This window comes from Salvelinus namaycush, chromosome 30 (assembly GCF_016432855.1).
Source record: "Salvelinus namaycush isolate Seneca chromosome 30, SaNama_1.0, whole genome shotgun sequence".
Classification (NCBI taxonomy): domain Eukaryota; kingdom Metazoa; phylum Chordata; class Actinopteri; order Salmoniformes; family Salmonidae; genus Salvelinus; species Salvelinus namaycush.
The window spans coordinates 2,094,686-2,115,053 of record NC_052336.1 but is presented as its reverse complement, the minus strand read 5'-3'; the positions used below and the strand labels follow the sequence as shown (position 1 = coordinate 2,115,053).

General features: G+C 42.8%; 1 protein-coding gene across 1 annotated transcript in view; it reads right to left on the bottom strand.

Moving 5' to 3' along the window:
* LOC120024761 (vacuolar protein sorting-associated protein 13C-like) overlaps nucleotides 1-20,368 on the bottom strand; it is a 190,907-nt gene that overhangs the window by 2,812 nt on the left and 167,727 nt on the right. Inside the window, exons 60-64 of the mRNA XM_038969047.1 lie at nucleotides 16,547-16,592; nucleotides 14,215-14,338; nucleotides 8,532-8,646; nucleotides 3,726-3,817; nucleotides 1,041-1,164 (exon numbers count right to left, since the gene is read on the bottom strand). Coding sequence (XP_038824975.1) covers nucleotides 1,041-1,164; nucleotides 3,726-3,817; nucleotides 8,532-8,646; nucleotides 14,215-14,338; nucleotides 16,547-16,592 — 501 coding nt within the window. The remainder of the gene's footprint in view (nucleotides 1-1,040; nucleotides 1,165-3,725; nucleotides 3,818-8,531; nucleotides 8,647-14,214; nucleotides 14,339-16,546; nucleotides 16,593-20,368) is intronic.

Sequence of the window (20,368 nt, the reverse complement as noted above, 5' to 3'; positions counted from 1 at the left end):
TCCATTACAAGACTTGTTCTGTTCCTGTTGTCAAACAAAGATATTCAGTCCATTACAAGACTTGTTCTGTTCCTGCCGTCAAACAAAGATATTCAGTCCATTACAAGACTTGTTCTGTTCCTGTTGTCAAACAAAGATATTCAGTCCATTACAAGACTTGTTCTGTTCCTGTCGTCAAACAAAGATATTCAGTCCATTACAAGACTTGTTCTGTTCCTGTCGTCAAACAAAGAGATTCAGTCCATTACAAGACTTGTTCTGTTCCTGTCGTCAAACAAAGATATTCAGTCCATTACAAGACTTGTTCTGTTCCTGTTGTCAAACAAAGATATTCAGTCCATTACAAGACTTGTTCTGTTCCTGTCGTCAAACAAAGATATTCAGTCCATTACAAGACTTGTTCTGTTCCTGCCGTCAAACAAAGATATTCAGTCCATTACAAGACTTGTTCTGTTCCTGTCGTCAAACAAAGATATTCAGTCCATTACAATACTTGTTCTGCTCCTGTCGTCAAACAAAGATATTCAGTCCATTACAAGACTTGTTCTGCTCCTGTCGTCAAACAAAGATATTCAGTCCAATACAAGACTTGTTCTGTTCCTGTCGTCAAACAAAGATATTCAGTCCATTACAAGACTTGTTCTGCTCCTGCCGTCAAACAAAGATATTCAGTCCATTACAAGACTTGTTCTGTTCCTGCCGTCAAACAAAGATATTCAGTCCATTACAAGACTTGTTCTGTTCCTGCCGTCAAACAAAGATATTCAGTCCATTACAAGACTTGTTCTGCTCCTGCCTTCAAACAAAGATATTCAGTCCATTACAATACTTGTTCTGTTCCTGCCGTCAAACAAAGATATTCAGTCCAATACAATACTTGTTCTGTTCCTGCCGTCAAACAAAGATATTCAGTCCATTACAAGACTTAAGGAGATAAGGATGCAAGCAAGTAAGTGAGTGAGTGAGTGAATTTGAAATAGGTTCTGACTGGACCTAAGGATGCTATTTAATGCGTCTGGTAAAAATGTCTGAAGCCAGACCTTGCAGTAGATCATCAGGTCCCCTCCTTCCACGTACGGAGGCCTGGAGAAATGCTCAAACAGACACTCCCACTCTTTGTTGAAGTGTCCCACAAAATCCACCTCCTTCACACACATCACTCTCCTGTAGGAAAAGAGGAGATGTGGCGGGGCCTACGAGTTAGGACGTGATAACGGGTAAAAATACATGGCAACCTCAATATTAGAATAATAGTACTTCATCGACAGTAACGTTAATTCATACACAATAAATGCAGGAGTGTTTAATGAATATATACATACTGTAGATATACTCTATATAGTAGTATCTATCTACATACCGTACCAGTCAAAAGTTTGGAGACACCTACTCATTCTAGTAAATTTTTTACTATTTTATGCATTGTAGAATTTTAGTGAAGACATCAAAACTATGAAATAACACATATGGAATCATGTAGTAACCAAAAAAAGTGTTAAATCTAAATATATTTGAGATTCTTCAAAGTAGCCACCCTCTGCCTTGATGACAGCTTTGCACACTCTTGACATTCTCTGAACCAGCTTCATGAGGTAGTCACCTGGAATGTGTTTCAATTATCAGGTGTGCCTTGTTAAAAGTACATTTGTGGAATCTATTTCCTTCTTAATGCGTTTGAGCCAATCAGTTGTGTTGTGACAAAGTATGGGTGTTAAACAGAAGATAGTCTTATTTGGTAAAATACCAAGTTCATATTATGGCAAGAACAGCTCAAATAAGCAAAGAGAAACGACAGTCCATCATTACTTTAAGACATAAAGCTCAGTCAATACGGAACATTTCAAGAACTTTGACAGTTTCTTCAAGTGCAGTCGCAAAAACCATCAAGCGCTATAATTAAACTGGCTCTCATGAGGACCGCCACAGGAAAGGAAGACCCAGAGTTACCTCTGCTGCAGAGGACAAGTTCATTAAAGTTAACTGCACCTCAGATTGCAGCCCAAATAAATGCTTAACAGAGTTCAAGTAACAGACACATCTCAACATCACCTGATCAGAGGAGACTGTGTGAATCAGGCCTTCATGGTCGATTTGCTGCAAAGAAACCACCACTAAAGGACACCAATAAGAAGAAGAGACTTGCTTGGGCCAAGAAACACAAGCAATGGACATTAGACTGGTGGAAATCTGTCCTTAGGTCTGATGAGTCCAAATTTTAGATTTTTGGTTCCAACCGCCATGTCTTCGTGAGACGCAGAGTAGGTGAACGGATGATCTCTGCATTTGTGGTTCCCACCCTGAAGCATGGAGGAGGAGGTGTGATGGTGTGGGGGTGCTCCTCTGGTGACACTGTCAGTGATTTATTTAGAATTGAAGGCACACTTAACCAGCATGGCTACCACAGTATTCTGCAGCGATACGCCATCCCATCTGGCTTGTGCTTAGTGGGACTATCATTTGTTTCTCAACAGGACAATGACCCAACACACTTCCAGTCTGTGTAAGGGCTATTTGACCAAGAAGGAGAGTGATGGAGTGCTGCATCAGATGACCTGGCCTCCACAATCACCCGACCTCAACCCAATTGAGATGGTTTGGGATGAGTTGGACCCCAGAGTGAAGGAAAAGCAGCCAACAAGTGCTCAGCATAAGTGGGAACTCCTGCGAGACTGTTGGAAAAGCATTCCTGGTGAAGCTGGTTGAGAGAATGCCAAGCGTGTGCAAACCTGTCATCAAGGCAAAGGGTGGCTATTTTGAATAATCTCAAATATATTTTGATTTGTTTAACACTTTTTTGGTTACTACATGATTCCATATGTGTTATTTCACAGTTTTGATGTCTTCACTAATATTCTGCAATGTAGAAAATAGTAAAAATAAAGAAAAACCCTGGAATGAGTAGGTGTGTCCAAACTTTTTACCGGTACTGTAGGTATACACGCAGTGCATTCAGAAAGTATTCAGACCCCTTTCCCTTTTTCCCACATTTTGTTACGTTACAGCCTTATTCTAAAATGGATTAAATGCATTTTTTCCCTCATCAATCTAAACACAATACCCAATGACAGAGCGAAAAAAGGTTTTTACAAAATGTTGCTAATGTATTACAAATTAAAAACTGAAATACCCTATTTACCTAAATATTCAGACCCTTTGCTATGAGACTCGAAATTGAGCTCAGGTTCATCCTGTTTCCATTGATCATCCTTGAGATGTTTCTACAACTTCATTGGAGGCCACCTGTGGTAAATTAAATTGATTGGACCCGATTTGAGGTGTGTGCCTTTCCAAATCATGTCCAATCAATTTCATTTACCACAGGTGGAGTCCAATCAAGTTGTAGAAACATCTCAAGGATGATCAATGGAAACGATGAACCTGAGCTCAAATTTCGAGTCTCATAGCAAAGGGTCTGAATACTTATGTAAATAAAGGTATTTATATTTTTTATTTGTAATAAATTTGCAAAAATGTCTAAACTTGTTTTCAATTTGTCATTATGGGGTATTGTGTTTATATTAATGAGAATTTGTATTTATTTAAATCCATTTTAGAATAAGGCTGTAAAGTAACACAAATGTGGAAAAAAGTCAAGGGGTCTGAATACTTTCCTTTAAATGCACAATTAGTTAAAGACCTTCTCAAACCAGTATCCCCAATATACAAACACAAAATGTCTACCCTGAGGCACGAGTCAAGTTGAACTGAAGTCTTCCATAATGTACCTGTTGGTCACTATAACGTTGGTCTTCCTGTGTCCAGGGTACAAACAGTGTTGTCTGAAGATCTCTCCTTCCAGCTGCTTGATCTCTGACCTCTGAAGGAGCAGTGTCCATGTGTGGAAACATACAAATACATTAGCTGTGTTCGAATACACATACTAACTTACTGTATACTACATACATAAAAATGAGTATATACTACTAGTTCGCTTTAGTATACTGTAAACTGAACGGTATCGTTTCCCGGAAGTTGATGATGTTGCTATGCAACCTCTTGCTAGCTTGTTAGCATAACAAATGACTAGCTAAACATTTTTACGATTTCGGGGGTGTGTTTGTAAATTCAAAATCTGGAGTGCCATGGTGCACTCTGGGCCTTCGTCAAATCCAGAGCGTGGACAGATTATCCGTTTGTAAAATTGAGAGCGTTTCGCTCTAGGGAGCGTTCAGAGTGCACACTCTCTAGGGAGCGTTCAGAGTGCACACTCTCTAGGGAGCGTTCAGAGTGCACACTCTCTAGGGAGCGTTCAGAGTGCACACTCTCTAGGGAGCGTTCAGAGTGCACACGAGGAGTAGGGTTGATCCGAGCGTTCAACGGCAGTCAAGCACCCAAGCTAACTGGCTAACGTCGGCTAGCTACTTAGAGAACACCTCACTCTGACCATTAAGCACGCAAGCTAACTGGCTAACGTCGGCTAGCTACTTAGAGAACACCTCACTCTGACCATTAGACTCTTCCTAGCAGAGCCGGTTAGGCTGTTTTCATGTTATCCAGAGCCTTGGTGACTAACTGTGCTCCCGGTAACAATTTAATTTATCTTTTTTTTTTTTTGCTGACGTTTATTGACAACGGCCATATTCAACGGGTGTTGAGCGTTTTGTAAATTCATAAGTTATTCTGCGCGAGAAATCGGGAATAGATAGCCAGAGTTAACCTTTTGCCACTATAGGGGGTGCTGTTTCGCATTAGCATAATTTGCTCTACAGATTAAACTGCCTAGTACTCAATTCTTGCTCGTACAATATGCATATTATTGTTATTATTGGATAGAAAACACTCTCTAGTTTCTATAGCCGTTTGAATTATGTCTCTGAGTGGAACAGAACTCATTCTACAGCACTTTTCCTGATATGGAGTGAGATTTCAGAAATCTTGGCCTCTGGTTCCAGGTCAGTTTTAAAGTCCCTGTAAATCCTATGAGGATACAAACACTGCCCACGCCTTCCTCTAGATGTCAGTAAGAGGTGACAATTTGAATGGAGTCGATTGCGCAATCAGGGCCTGTATAAAACAGCACAAGGCGGAAGTGGATTTATTTTCCTGCTGCGCCTGACGCACGAAGGACGTTGGACTGGCTCTCTTTCCAAGCTTTGGTTTAGCCACTTATATATCGCCGGTCATGTTTTTACTCGTTATAAGTGTTAAAAACATCATAAGGTAGTTAATTTAAACCGTTTTATAGCAATTTATATCCGTTTAGTGCGATTTTGAGGCAATTCTTAGTGATGCACTTTGAAGCTTTGGGCACGTTTCCAGTACCGGTCGAACGTTAGTGGGCATTTCGACGGACAAGAGGACATCTTTCGACCAAAAGAAGATTAGACCCAAGAAAGGATACATTGCCCAAGATTCTGATGGAAGATCACCTCATAGTAAGAAATATTTAAGATGATAAATCGTTGTTCTGTCGAAAAATGTTAAACGCATATTCCGCCATTTTCTTTGGTATAGCTTCGCTTGGCGAACCCTGTATTGCACAGTAAGGATAATTTTAGAAATGTAATTCAGCGATTGCATTAAGAACTAATTTGTCTTTCGATAGCTGTCCAACTTATATTTTTTTAGTCAAGTTTATGAATAGTTAATCATGAGACAAGATCACTGTCAAATATGGCGCCCGACATTTTCAGGCTAGTTTTGCTAGTATTGTCATTGTATAACCACGGTTTTTTGTGGCTAAATATGCACATTTTCGAACAAACTCTATATGTATGTTGTAATATGATGTTACAGGAGTGTCATCGGAAGAATTCTGAGAAGGTTAGTGAAAAAATTAATATATTTTGGCGATGATTACGTTATCGCTCTCTTTGGCTTGAATCAATACTCTGGTAACGTTTGCACATGTGGTATGCTAATATAACGATTTATTGTGTTTTCGCTGTAAAACACTTAGAACATCTGAAATATTGTCTGAATTCACAAGATCTGTGTCTTTCCATTGCTGTGAGCTGTGTATTTTTAAGAAATGTTTTATGATTAGTAATTAGGTAATTCTCGTTGCTCTCTGTATTTATTCTAGTCGAGTTGTGATGGTGGGTGCAATTGTAAACTATGATTTATACCTGAAATATGCACATTTTTCTAACAAAACCTATCCTATACAATAAATATGTTATCAGACTGTCATCTGATGAGGTTTTTTCTTGGTTAGTGGCTATCAATATCTTTATTTGGCCGAATTGGTGATAGCACCTGATGGAGTAAGAAACTGATGGAGTTAGAAAAGTGGTGTCTTTTGCTAACGTGGTTAGCTAATAGATTTACATATTTTGTCTTCCCTGTAAAACATTTTAAAAATCTGAAATGGTGGCTTTATTCACAAGATCTGTATCTTTCATTTGGTGTCTTGGACTTGTGATTTAATGATATTTAGATGCTACTATTTAATTGTGACGCTATGCTAGCGATGCTAATCAGTGTGGGGGGGGTGGGGGGTGATCCCGGATACGGGGTTGAGAGGCGGTAAAAGTTAACAATGTCTTATTGAAACGCACGACTATACCACTTAGCTAAGAGTGATGTGAATAGTCAAGTCAATAAACGTTGGGTGGGTAGTTAGTTAGCAGATGTATTGGTAGCCAACTAACGTTAGGTAACTAGCTAACATGCCGGTACATACTGCAGTAATGCTATGCGGTTCGTAAGGACAGCGTAGCTAACAAATTGTCAGCCAACGTAACGTAACTTATTTGAAAAGTCATTACTTTATTAAATTGCTCAACATTTTCTTAACATTTGTCACAATTAATTAAAGCAATGAATTTGTCTCTGCTCTCCTCGGCTCGATATTTTCCTGCCATTTTCTTCAAATCTGAAAACGTTGTGAAGCCACGCCCATTTTCTGAAGAATTGCATTATGGGTCCTAAAAGCACGGATATAGTGTACAGTGCATGTACACTTCGTATTTTGGCGAATTTAGTACGACTTCCGGGAACTTTTGTCATACTAACTATATCCATACTACGACCAACGAGCATACTATATACTCAATTCAGTCACAAATAATACAGTTAGTGGGGTTAGTATGACTATTCGAACACAGATTATATCTTCATTTGTAATCTAATAATAACACGATTATGTTGTATCTATACTTCCCTTTTCTAAGCAAACTTTATTACCGTAAACCAGCAAATCATTGCAATGGATTTTCCACATGTAATTAAGTGAATGTTTATATAGTTTTATTAGATTTCAGGTTGAAAGTGACATCACACACACACACACAATAGAACATAGTGAACGTATTGACCAATAGAAATAAACCATTTACCCGTTACATTAGCATACATTCACATAGTTTAAGGCAGTCAGACTAACTAGAGAGTTATGTTGAATATGTTGGAAAATAATGACAAAGTATCTATCAAATATAACATTAATTTGCTTCTTTGAACAATAACCCAGTTTCTAAATCATTTAGCATACGGTTATAGTAACTCATACACACACTAATGTAAGAGTATAGCATCAATATATCATTATGAGTGCATTACTGTATATACAGATACGAAAGCAATGATTTACAAGGTGACGCTATGAACCTTTTATAAAAATATTGCAAACTTCTGCTGAAGTGTCGTTACTAGTCCAAAATAAACTAAATGACTACATTTCTTTAGTAAAATATTATTTTCAAACATTTTTTGGTTTTGTTATATAGGGTAGTTTATAAAGGCTGGACAAAATCATCTGCATATATTATATAGCAGCCTAAATCGTTTCATTTCCTAATTCTGGTAAATATGAAATAAAATTGCAAAAAATATTTTATTTGGCAAAAGTAATAGAAGAAACCTGACTTAAAAACAAGACTGAGGTATTTTACGGACGGAGATGTTTTTCCCTTTTGGCATGCAAAACAATTCAGTGTTCAGCCAAGAAACCTGCATTAAGAGTCATGAAATCAGCATAGTTATACACATTTACAAACCAGATATAGAAAGGAATTTGAACCGTGACACAGATATAGAGCTTCACCTATGTGTGCGTCAACATTTCAACGATCAAGACATTTTTAACTCGTCATCAACTGGCCGTTGATAGAACTGAGATAATTGTTCATTGATTACTAGCAATTGAATTACATCATGTAGAGAACACACACCACCCCATAATCAACCTCGACCCCTTCTATTCCTCATCATGCTGCATGAAGGAGAGAGCGAGAGAGAGAGAGAGAGAGAAAGAAACACACAAAAGGACAGGGAGGAAATTAAAAGTGGAAAAGAAAGACCGACACTTCACGGCCAGCGGTGTCAAAGAGAAAGACATGAATGTTTCATTTCTGTAAAGATAAAAGATTAAACTCATTGGTTTCAAGATTACACTTTCAGATTGACTCAGTCGTTGTTACGGACATGTAATACACTGTATAAGGAAAAATTTAAGAAATATATAATTTAGAATAGAAAAGTGCAGGAAGGAAAAAGCACTAGTTGTTATATGGCCTCCTTTTCTCCAACCTGGACAAGTCTACCTCCAGCCATGGGGTTTTAGTGTTCTTCTAAGGTGGGTTGCTAACCTGGAATAGGTCGTAACCCTTGGCGTCCTCCTGGTCGTAAGGTCTGATGATTCCGTCCTCTCGGATCAGTCTGACCGGCCTCAGCTTGGTCACTTCCTCTGTCGACTCTGCCACCCTGCCAATCACAACGCGCCGTCAGATCTCACAGAGCCAATCAGAACGCACCGTCAGAGATCTCACAGAGCCAATCGCAACCCCACCATTCAGAAGGGTTTCATGAATCAAGAGCAAGAACTAGTTTGCTTTCTGACCCAAACTCATAACAAAACTGCTATGCGATGTCTTCCCAATGAGCCCGACACAGTAACAGAGTAGGAAATGAGCCAGACACAGTAGCAGAGTAGGACACCATTACAGCAAAACAATCAACACGAGCAGAATCCTGCTTCTGAAAGAAATCACTAACTTATAAACCGTTCAACCCAAAGGGGGAAGGCGACCGGTGCATGAGTATGGATGTGTGCACGTACGCTCGCGCGCGCGTGTGTGTGTGTTCCAGTATCTCACCTTTCGTTATCTCTAGTGTGAAAGCATGGAACAATAATTTCATCAGGTTATCAGGAATTAATTAAGTGATTAATCTGCTTTTGTGAAGGATAATGAATGACGTGGTGAATGGACAGAAATACTATGTGATGGAGGGGGGGGGGGGGGGGCTGTGTTTTGGCATCTCAGAACCACTGGGGAATTAGGAATGTTTTGGCTCAACATTAGATACCTGAGAGGTGAGAGAGGGAGGACGGGAGGTTATGAGAAAGCTGTGGGGGGGGGGGGGGGGGGGTTAAAGTTGCAGTAGAGACTGAATGGTCTCCTTGGCTGTGTCCTCCAGTCAGAGCGCTGTTGGCGAAGCCATTTCAGCTCCGTATCAACAATGTAAATTACCCAGCTACATGCCAGCACATTTCCCCCAAAACGCCATTCCACTCTGCAATGCATTACATCAGTCTATCACAGACCTGGAGCCCCCGGGGCCATCAGTCTATCACAGACCTGGAGCCCCCGGGGCCACAGTCTACCACAGACCTGGAGCCCCCGGGGCCATCAGTCTACCACAGACCTGGAGCCCCCGGGGCCATCAGTCTACCACAGACCTGGAGCCCCCGGGGCCATCAGTCTATCACAGACCTGGAGCCCCCGGGGCCATCAGTCTATCACAGACCTGGAGCCCCTGGGGCCATCAGTCTACCACAGACCTGGAGCCCCCGGGGCCATCAGTCTATCACAGACCTGGAGCCCCCGGGGCCATCAGTCTATCAGACCTGGAGCCCCCGGGGCCATCAGTCTACCACAGACCTGGAGCCCCCGGGGCCATCAGTCTACCACAGACCTGGAGCCCCCGGGGCCATCAGTCTACCACAGACCTGGAGCCCCCGGGGCCATCAGTCTATCACAGACCTGGAGCCCCCGGAGCCATCAGTCTATCAGACCTGGAGCCCCCGGGGCCATCAGTCTACCACAGACCTGGAGCCCCCGGGGCCATCAGTCTACCACAGACCTGGAGCCCCCGGGGCCATCAGTCTACCACAGACCTGGAGCCCCCGGGGCCATCAGTCTATCACAGACCTGGAGCCCCCGGGGCCAATACATCTTGGGTTCCTGACATTATGTGGATATTATGTTGTTTTTTTGTTTGTTTTTTTTGCAACAAAAAACGTTGCCAAACCGCCAATCTTTGCATGGCAGTGGTCGTGCGCTCGTGCAGTCGGCCAATCCCAAAGGAGAGAACAGGTGGGAGGAGGGGCTTGAGCGTAACTTCTATTAGCGGATCTGACAAAGGAAGAGTCTGTGTGTGTCTGTTTGTCTAACTGCAGTTTGGAAACCAATGTGATGTCGAGTTACTGAGTTACAGAACGACCTGCTGAGAACAGCAGCTCTGATCTTTAAGAGCTTTACGGTAACAATCTAGTCTTGCTCTCTGCCAGCTCTAATCTTTAAGAGCTTTACGGTAACAATCTAGTCTTGCTCTCTGCCAGCTCTAATCTTTGAGAGCTTTACGGTAACAATCTAGTGTTGCTCTCTGCCAGCTCTGATCTTTAAGAGCTTTACAGTAACAATCTAGTCTTGCTCTCTGCCAGCTCCAATCTTTAAGAGCTTTACGGTAACAATCTAGTCTTGCTCTCTCCCAGCTCTAATCTTTAAGAGCTTTACGGTAACAATCTAGTCTTGCTCTCTGCCAGCTCTAATCTTTAAGAGCTTTACGGTAACAATCTAGTCTTGCTCTCTCCCAGCTCTAATCTTTAAGAGCTTTACGGTAACAATCTAGTCTTGCTCTCTGCCAGCTCTAATCTTTAAGAGCTTTACGGTAACAATCTAGTCTTGCTCTCTCTCCCAGCTCTAATCTTTAAGAGCTTTACGGTAACAATCTAGTCTTGCTCTCTCTCCCAGCTCTAATCTTTAAGAGCTTTACGGTAACAATCTAGTCTTGCTCTCTGCCAGCTCTGATCTTTAAGAGCTTTACGGTAACAATCTAGTCTTGCTCTCTCCCAGCTCTAATCTTTAAGAGCTTTACGGTAACAATCTAGTCTTGCTCTCTGCCAGCTCTAATCTTTAAGAGCTTTACAGTATCTAGTGTTGCTCTCTCCCAGGCTGTTCAGTCCTCAGGGATTTAGTCTGTTGGACCTCACGATGCTGCAGCATGGAGCAGGGGGAGGAGTCAGGTCAGAAGCAGTGTTAACAACGATGGAGGGGGGGGGGGGGGGGGTTAAATGTTGAGCGTTAACCAATCATTTCCTTTGAAACAGCATGTTATAATAGCATAATAACTACTTTAACACCATGCAGTCACTTACCTCTCTGACAGACAATCTGATCTATGAGAAAGACAACTAACCCTCCATGCCAGACAAACCCCTCCCCTATAGTCCCAAACCCCTCCCAGAGTCCCAAACCCCTCCCCCAGAGTCCCAAACCCCTCCCCCAGAGTCCCAAACCCCTCCCCCAGAGTCCCAAACCCCCCCCTAGAGTCCCAAACCCCTCCCCTAGAGTCCCAAACCCCCCCCTAGAGTCCCAAACCCTCCCCTAGAGTCCCAAACCCCTCCCCTATAGTCCCAAACCCCTCCCCTATAGTCCCAAACCCCTCCCCTATAGTCCCAAACCCCTCCCCCAGAGTCCCAAACCCCTCCCCCAGAGTCCCAAACCCCTCCCCTAGAGTCCCAAACCCCTCCCCTAGAGTCCCAAACCCCCTCCCCCAGAGTCCCAAACCCCTCCCAGAGTCCCAAACCCCTCCCAGAGTCCCAAACCCCTCCCATATAGTCCCAAACCCCTCCCATAGTCCCAAACCCCTCCCATAGTCCTAAACCCCTCCCATAGTCCCAAACCCCTCCCCTAGAGTCCCAAACCCCTCCCATAGTCCCAACCCCCTCCCCTATAGTCTCAAACCCCTCCCCTAGAGTCACAAACCCCTCCCCCAGAGTGCCAAACCCCAGCTTTCCCACATCTCACCAAATACTCACTCAACAGAAAGACCAAAACAACATCTCCAAGGAATTAACTTATGAGAAAACAAAATGACAACAGAACAGTTAACAAAATTAGTCAGCTCACAGAATTATAATGTACAGAACATAAAGCACCAAACATGGTTATGACCGGCAGACAGAGAGAAACATGGTTATGACTGGCAGACAGAGAGAAACATGGTTATGACTGGCAGACAGAGAGAAACATGGTTATGACTGGCAGACAGTGACAAACATGGTTATGACCGGCAGACAGAGACAAACATGGTTATGACTGGCAGACAGAGAGAAACATGGTTATGACTGGCAGACAGTGACAAACATGGTTATGACTGGCAGACAGAGAGAAACATGGTTATGACCGGCAGACAGAGACAAACATGGTTATGACTGGCAGACAGAGAGAAACATGGTTATGACCGGCAGACAGAGACAAACATGGTTATGACTGGCAGACAGAGACAAACATGGTTATGACCGGCAGACAGAGAGAAACATGGTTATGACCGGCAGACAGAGACAAACATGGTTATGACTGGCAGACAGAGAGAAACATGGTTATGACTGGCAGACAGTGACAAACATGGTTATGACCGGCAGACAGAGAGAAACATGGTTATGACTGGCAGACAGAGAGAAACATGGTTATGACTGGCAGACAGTGACAAACATGGTTATGACCGGCAGACAGAGAGAAACATGGTTATGACTGGCAGACAGAGAGAAACATGGTTATGACTGGCAGACAGAGACAAACATGGTTATGACCGGCAGACAGAGAGAAACATGGTTATGACTGGCAGACAGAGACAAACATGGTTATGACTGGCAGACAGAGAGAAACATGGTTATGACTGGCAGACAGAGACAAACATGGTTATGACTGGCAGACAGAGACAAACATAACGTTACACAATACCACATTAAACAAAGCATTCCAAATAAAATCACAATAACCTCTGTAGTGTCCCGTGTCTCTCTACTAACAGCTGTAGTGTCCCGTGTCTCTCTACTAACCTCTGTAGTGTCCCGTGTCTCTCTACTAACCTCTGTAGTGTCCTGTGTCTCTCTACTAACCTCTGCAGTGTCCTGTGTCTCTCTACTAACCTCTGTAGTGTCCTGTGTCTCTCTACTAACCTCTGTAGTGTCCTGTGTCTCTCTACTAACCTCTGTAGTGTCCTTTGTCTCTCTACTAACCTCTGTAGTGTCCCGTGTCTCTCTACTAACCTCTGTAGTGTCCTGTGTCTCTCTACTAACCTCTGTAGTGTCCTGTGTCTCTCTACTAACCTCTGTAGTGTCCTGTGTCTCTCTACTAACCTCTGTAGTGTCCTGTGTCTCTCTACTAACCTCTGTAGTGTCCTGTGTCTCTCTACTAACCTCTGTAGTGTCCTGTGTCTCTCTACTAACCTCTGTAGTGTCCTGTGTCTCTCTACTAACCTCTGTAGTGTCCTGTGTCTCTCTACAAACTTATGTAGTGTCCTGTGTCTCTCTACTAACCTCCGTAGTGTCCCGTCTCTACTAACCTCCGTAGTGTCCTGTGTCTCTCTACTAACCTCTGTAGTGTCCTGTGTCTCTCTACTAACCTCTGTAGTGTCCTGTGTCTCTCTACTAACCTCTGTAGTGTCCTGTGTCTCTCTTCTAACCTCTGTAGTGTCCTGTATTCGTCTCTACTAACCTCTGTAGTGTCCTGTGTCTCTCTACTACCTCTGTTGTGTAGTGTATTTGTCTCTACTAACCTCTGTAGTGTCCTGTGTCTCTCTACTACCTCTGTAGTGTAGTGTATTTGTCTCTACTAACCTCTGTAGTGTCCTGTGTCTCTCTACTAACCTCTGTAGTGTCCTGTGTCTCTCTACTACCTCTGTAGTGTAGTGTATTTGTCTCTACTAACCTCTGTAGTGTCCTGTGTCTCTCTACTACCTCTGTAGTGTAGTGTATTTGTCTCTACTAACCTCTGTAGTGTCCTGTGTCTCTCTACTACCTCTGTAGTGTAGTGTATTTGTCTCTACTAACCTCTGTAGTGTCCTGTGTCTCTCTACTAACCTCTGTAGTGTCCTGTGTCTCTCTACTACCTCTGTAGTGTCCTGTATTCGTGTCTACTAACCTCTGTAGTGTCCTGTATTCGTCTCTACTAACCTCTGTAGTGTCCTGTGTCTCTCTACTACCTCTGTAGTGTCCTGTATTCGTGTCTACTACCTCTGTAGTGTCCTGTATTCGTCTCTACTAACCTCTGTATGCCGTGGAAGGTGCTGGAGGCCATGTCTACGATGCCCCCTGTCGGCCTGGCCACCACCCCCACCAGACCCTTCCCTATGCCCTTGAAGAACCCTGCCGCGCCCTCCTTCTTGGCCCCTGAGGGGGGGGGGGGGGGGGGGGGGGGGGGGCGATAGAGAGACAGAGAATAAAACAAGAGTTAGACCTCTGGTTTCGAAAAGGTTAACACACAAAGCCACCTACACTGGAAATATAGTAATGACATGTTCAGCATACGCTGAGTGATCAAAACATTAAGAACACCTTCCTAATATTGATTTACAACCCCCTCCGTAATGCTTAGAGAAGATCTTATGTCAAGTGTTATTGAAGTGTTGTGGCTGCTATAGGCCACCAAGTGCTAACAGTCAGTAGCTAAATAATATGTGTGAAATGCTTGATAGTGTGTGTGATGTAAACAGAGAGGTCTACTTTCTTGAGGACCTGAATATTGACTGGTTTTCATCAAGCTGTCTGCTCAAGAGGAAGCTTCTCACTGTAATCGGTGCCTGTAATCTGGTTCGGGTTATTAATCAACCTACCAGGGTGTTTACAAACACTACAGGAACAAGATCATCCACATGTATTGATCACATTTTTACTAAAACCATAGACCTGTGTTCGAAAGCTGTATCCGTACCCATTGGATGCAGTGATCACAATATAGTGGTATAGTAATAGTAGTATATAGTAATATATAGTAATATATTATATATATTATATTATATATATATATTATATTATATATTATATATATTATATATTATATATAATAGTAATATATATTCAAGGAAAGATAAAGTTCCAAAAGTTGGGCCTAAAATAGTGCATAAGAGATCATACAAAATATTTTGCTGTGACTCTTATGTGGATGATATTAAAAATATTTGTTGGTCTGAGGAGCAAACATTTGCAAAAATTTCTAACAACCTGTTGTTGCTTTGTCATTATGTGGTATTGTGATGTCATTATGTGGTATTGTGATGTCATTATGTGGTATTGTGACGTCATTATGTGTGTTGATTGACGAGGGCGAGAAAGAATACATTTAATCCATTTTAGAACAAGTCTGTAACGTAACAAAATGTGGAAAAAGTCAATGGGTCTGAATACATTTCCAGAATGCACTGTATGGAAATTGTAAAGTCTCCTGTCTGCAATGTATTTTTCGTTATGTGTCGGACCCCAGTAAGACCAGCTGTCACCGTTGGCGACGGCTATTTGAGATCTTAACTCAAATCTAATCTACAAGGTGTAGAAAGCGTTCCACAGGGACGCTGGCCCATGTTGACTCCACAGGGATGCTGGCCCATGTTGACTCCACAGGGATGCTGGCCCATGTTAACTCCACAGGGATGCTGGCCCATGTTGACTCCACAGGGATGCTGGCCCATGTTGACTCCACAGGGATGCTGGTCCATGTTGACTCCACAGGGATGCTGGCCCATGTTGACTCCACAGGGATGCTGGTCCATGTTGACTCCACAGGGATGCTGGCCCATGTTGACTCCACAGGGATGCTGGCCCATGTTGACTCCACAGGGATGCTGGTCCATGTTGACTCCACAGGGATGCTGGCCCATGTTGACTCCACAGGGATGCTGGCCCATGTTGACTCCACAGGGATGCTGGCCCATGTTGACTCCACAGGGATGCTGGCCCATGTTGACTCCACAGGGATGCTGGTCCATGTTGACTCCACAGGGATGCTGGCCCATGTTGACTCCACAGGGATGCTGGTCCATGCTGACTCCAATGCCTCCCACAGTTGTGTCAAGTTGGCTGGATGTCCATTGGGTGGTGGACCATTCTTGATACACACAGGAAACTGTTGAGCGTCAAAAACCCAGCAGCGTTGCAGTTCTTGACACAAACCGGTGCGCCTGGCACCTACTACCATACCCCATTCTTGCCCATTCACACTCTGAATGACACACATACACAACTCATGTCTCAATTGTTTCGAGGCTTGAAGATATTTATTCAAAATCGGTCTCCTCCCCTTTCATCTACACTGATTGAAGTGGATTTAACAAATGACATCAATAAGGGATCATGTCTTTCACCTGGATTCACCAGGTCAGTCTATGTCACGGAAAGAGCAGGTGTTCATAATGTTTTGTACACTCGGTGTACATTCTATATATTCTCCAAATCTTTGAAGAGTTGAGCCAAACTTCTGTTTCCTACAAAATTGGAAAGGAAATATCTATTGAACATTTATGTGTGATGAGAGACATGTTGTTTTCTCTCCAGTGAACGGAAGAAGAGTTCAGCGACAGGTCAGAGCGTTGTGAATAAACATACCTTCTACAGGTTTGGTGACGATGCCTGTTACCCCACCAACGACCCCCTACAGAGAGAGAAAGAGAGAAAGAGGAGAGAGAGAGAGAGAGAGGAGAGAGAGACAGAGACAGAGAGAGAGAGAGAGAGGAGAGAGAGAGAGAGAGAGACAGGGAGAGAGACAGGGAGAGAGACAGAGAGAGAGAGCGACAGAGAGAGACAGAGAGAGAGACAAAGAGAGAGGGGGGAGAGAGCGAGAGAGAGAGAGACAGAGAGAGAGACACAGAGACAGAGAGAGACAGAGACAGAGAGAGAGACAGAGACAGAGACAGAGAGAGAGAGAGACAGAGACAGAGACAGAGACAGAGACAGAGAGAGAGACAGAGACAGAGAGAGAGACAGAGACAGAGAGAGACAGAGACAGAGACAGAGAGAGAGAGAGACAGAGACAGAGACAGAGACAGAGACAGAGACAGAGAGAGAGAGAGAGAGAGAGAGACAGAGACAGAGACAGAGACAGAGAGAGAGACAGAGACAGAGAGAGAGAGAGGACCATCAGGGCTCCATTGTATCCAACACAAAGGTCTATTCAAGAATAACAGGAAAGAACAACCTCTTGAAAACCACTCTGTTCGGGAGGAAATTACATTTAACATTATTGTCCTGAATGAAGAGGGTTCATTTGTTGTGTTTTGAAAAGCTTGGCCTTATCATGACTTTATCATGACTTGGCCTTATCATGACTGCTAAAGGAGGACCCAGGACAGAAGACAAGTGACGATGACACTACTTTAGGTCCTGAATCAACAGGTAGATGACACTACTTTAGGTCCTGAATCAATAGAGGTAGATGACACTACTTTAGGTCCTGAATCAATAGAGGTAGATAACACTACTTTAGGTCCTGTATCAATAGAGGTAGATGACACTACTTTAGGTCCTGAATCAACAGGTAGATGACACTACTTTAGGTCCTGAACCAATAGAGGTAGATGACACTACTTTAGGTCCTGTATCAACAGGTAGATGACACTACTTTAGGTCCTGAATCAATAGAGGTAGATGACACTACTTTAGGTCCTGAATCAACAGAGGTAGATGACACTACTTTAGGTCCTGAATCAACAGAGGTAGATGACACTACTTTAGGTCCTGAACCAATAGAGGTAGATAACACTACTTTAGGTCCTGAATCAATAGAGGTAGATGACACTACTTTAGGTCCTGAATCAATAGAGGTAGATGACACTACTTTAGGTCCTGAATCAACAGAGGTAGATGACACTACTTTAGGTCCTGAACCAATAGAGGTAGATGACACTACTTTAGGTCCTGAACCAATAGAGGTAGATAACACTACTTTAGGTCCTGAACCAATAGAGGTAGATGACACTACTTTAGGTCCTGAACCAATAGAGGTAGATGACACTAGTTTAGGTCCTGAACCAATAGAGGTAGATGACACTACTTTAGGTCCTGAACCAATAGAGGTAGATGACACTACTTTAGGTCCTGTATCAATAGAGGTAGATGACACTACTTTAGGTCCTGAACCAATAGAGGTAGATGACACTACTTTAGGTCCTGAACCAATAGAGGTAGATGACACTACTTTAGGTCCTGAACCAATAGAGGTAGATGACACTACTTTAGGTCCTGAACCAATAGAGGTAGATGACACTAGTTTAGGTCCTGAACCAATAGAGGTAGATGACACTACTTTAGGTCCTGAACCAATAGAGGTAGATGACACTACTTTAGGTCCTGAACCAATAGAGGTAGATGACACTACTTTAGGTCCTGAACCAATAGAGGTAGATGACACTACTTTAGGTCCTGAACCAATAGAGGTAGATAACACTACTTTAGGTCCTGAATCAATAGAGGTAGATGACACTACTTTAGGTCCTGAATCAATAGAGGTAGATGACACTACTTTAGGTCCTGAACCAATAGAGGTAGATAACACTACTTTAGGTCCTGAATCAATAGAGGTAGATGACACTACTTTAGGTCCTGAATCAATAGAGGTAGATGACACTACTTTAGGTCCTGAATCAACAGAGGTAGATGACACTACTTTAGGTCCTGAACCAATAGAGGTAGATGACACTACTTTAGGTCCTGAACCAATAGAGGTAGATAACACTACTTTAGGTCCTGAACCAATAGAGGTAGATGACACTACTTTAGGTCCTGAACCAATAGAGGTAGATGACACTAGTTTAGGTCCTGAACCAATAGAGGTAGATGACACTACTTTAGGTCCTGAACCAATAGAGGTAGATGACACTACTTTAGGTCCTGTATCAATAGAGGTAGATGACACTACTTTAGGTCCTGAACCAATAGAGGTAGATGACACTACTTTAGGTCCTGAACCAATAGAGGTAGATGACACTACTTTAGGTCCTGAACCAATAGAGGTAGATGACACTACTTTAGGTCCTGAACCAATAGAGGTAGATGACACTAGTTTAGGTCCTGAACCAATAGAGGTAGATGACACTACTTTAGGTCCTGAACCAATAGAGGTAGATGACACTACTTTAGGTCCTGAACCAATAGAGGTAGATGACACTACTTTAGGTCCTGAACCAATAGAGGTAGATGACACTACTTTAGGTCCTGAACCAATAGAGGTAGATAACACTACTTTAGGTCCTGAATCAACAGGTAGATGACACTACTTTAGGTCCTGAACCAATAGAGGTAGATGACACTACTTTAGGTCCTGAATCAACAGGTAGATGACACTACTTTAGGTCCTGAATCAATAGAGGTAGATGACACTACTTTAGGTCCTGAACCAATAGAGGTAGATGACACTACTTTAGGTCCTGAACCAATAGAGGTAGATGACACTACTTTAGGTCCTGAACCAATAGAGGTAGATGACACTACTTTAGGTCCTGAACCAATAGAGGTAGATGACACTACTTTAGGTCCTGAACCAATAGAGGTAGATGACACTACTTTAGGTCCTGAATCAATAGAGGTAGATGACACTACTTTAGGTCCTGAACCAATAGGTAGAATTACATGAGCAGTCCCCCCCCCCCATGTTCTATCTGTAATGTTAAATCTATTGATTTAAACCCCACGCCTGCAAAATGCAATATACATTAAAATGCCCATCATGCAGTGTAATGACCTCCTGTACTATAATGTCAAGGTCGTGCTGTAGGCAACCACACGGATGCTTCCCAAAATGGCCCCCTAGTTCCTATATAGCCCTATAGGGCCCCGGTCGAAAGTAGTGCACTACATAGGGAATAGGGGTGCCATTTGGGATGCTGCTCGTGTCATGTGTTGTTGAATCATCAGTTTAATATTCAACACAGGGCCTTAAAACTCCCCTGACTCATCACCAAGGACAATATTGGAACATGTGCTTTCGACCCCCACAGTTGGAGGGTGTGTTTTCCCACACGGGCGACATACAAAACGAACATGTGTTCCCTGCAGCGTTGTGGTCAAGTCCAAGTTAATTCAGTCGGTTTAGGAAGTAAACTGAAATCACAATTCTCCTCGTATATTTTCTATATGAATTACTTTAAATCGGAATTGAGTGGTTCACTAAGGGTCTCTGGATTAAGTGTCTTATTAAATGATCAGAGTACTACCTTAAAGACAGTCTGTTATTAGATGACTACAGTGGTACCTTAAAGACAGTCTGTTATTAGATGACTACAGTGGTACCTTAAAGACAGTCTGTTATTAGATGATAGTACTACAGTGGTACCTTAAAGACAGTCTGTTATTAGATGATAGTACTACAGTGGTACCTTAAAGACAGTCTGTTATTAGATGACTACAGTGGTACCTTAAAGACAGTCTGTTATT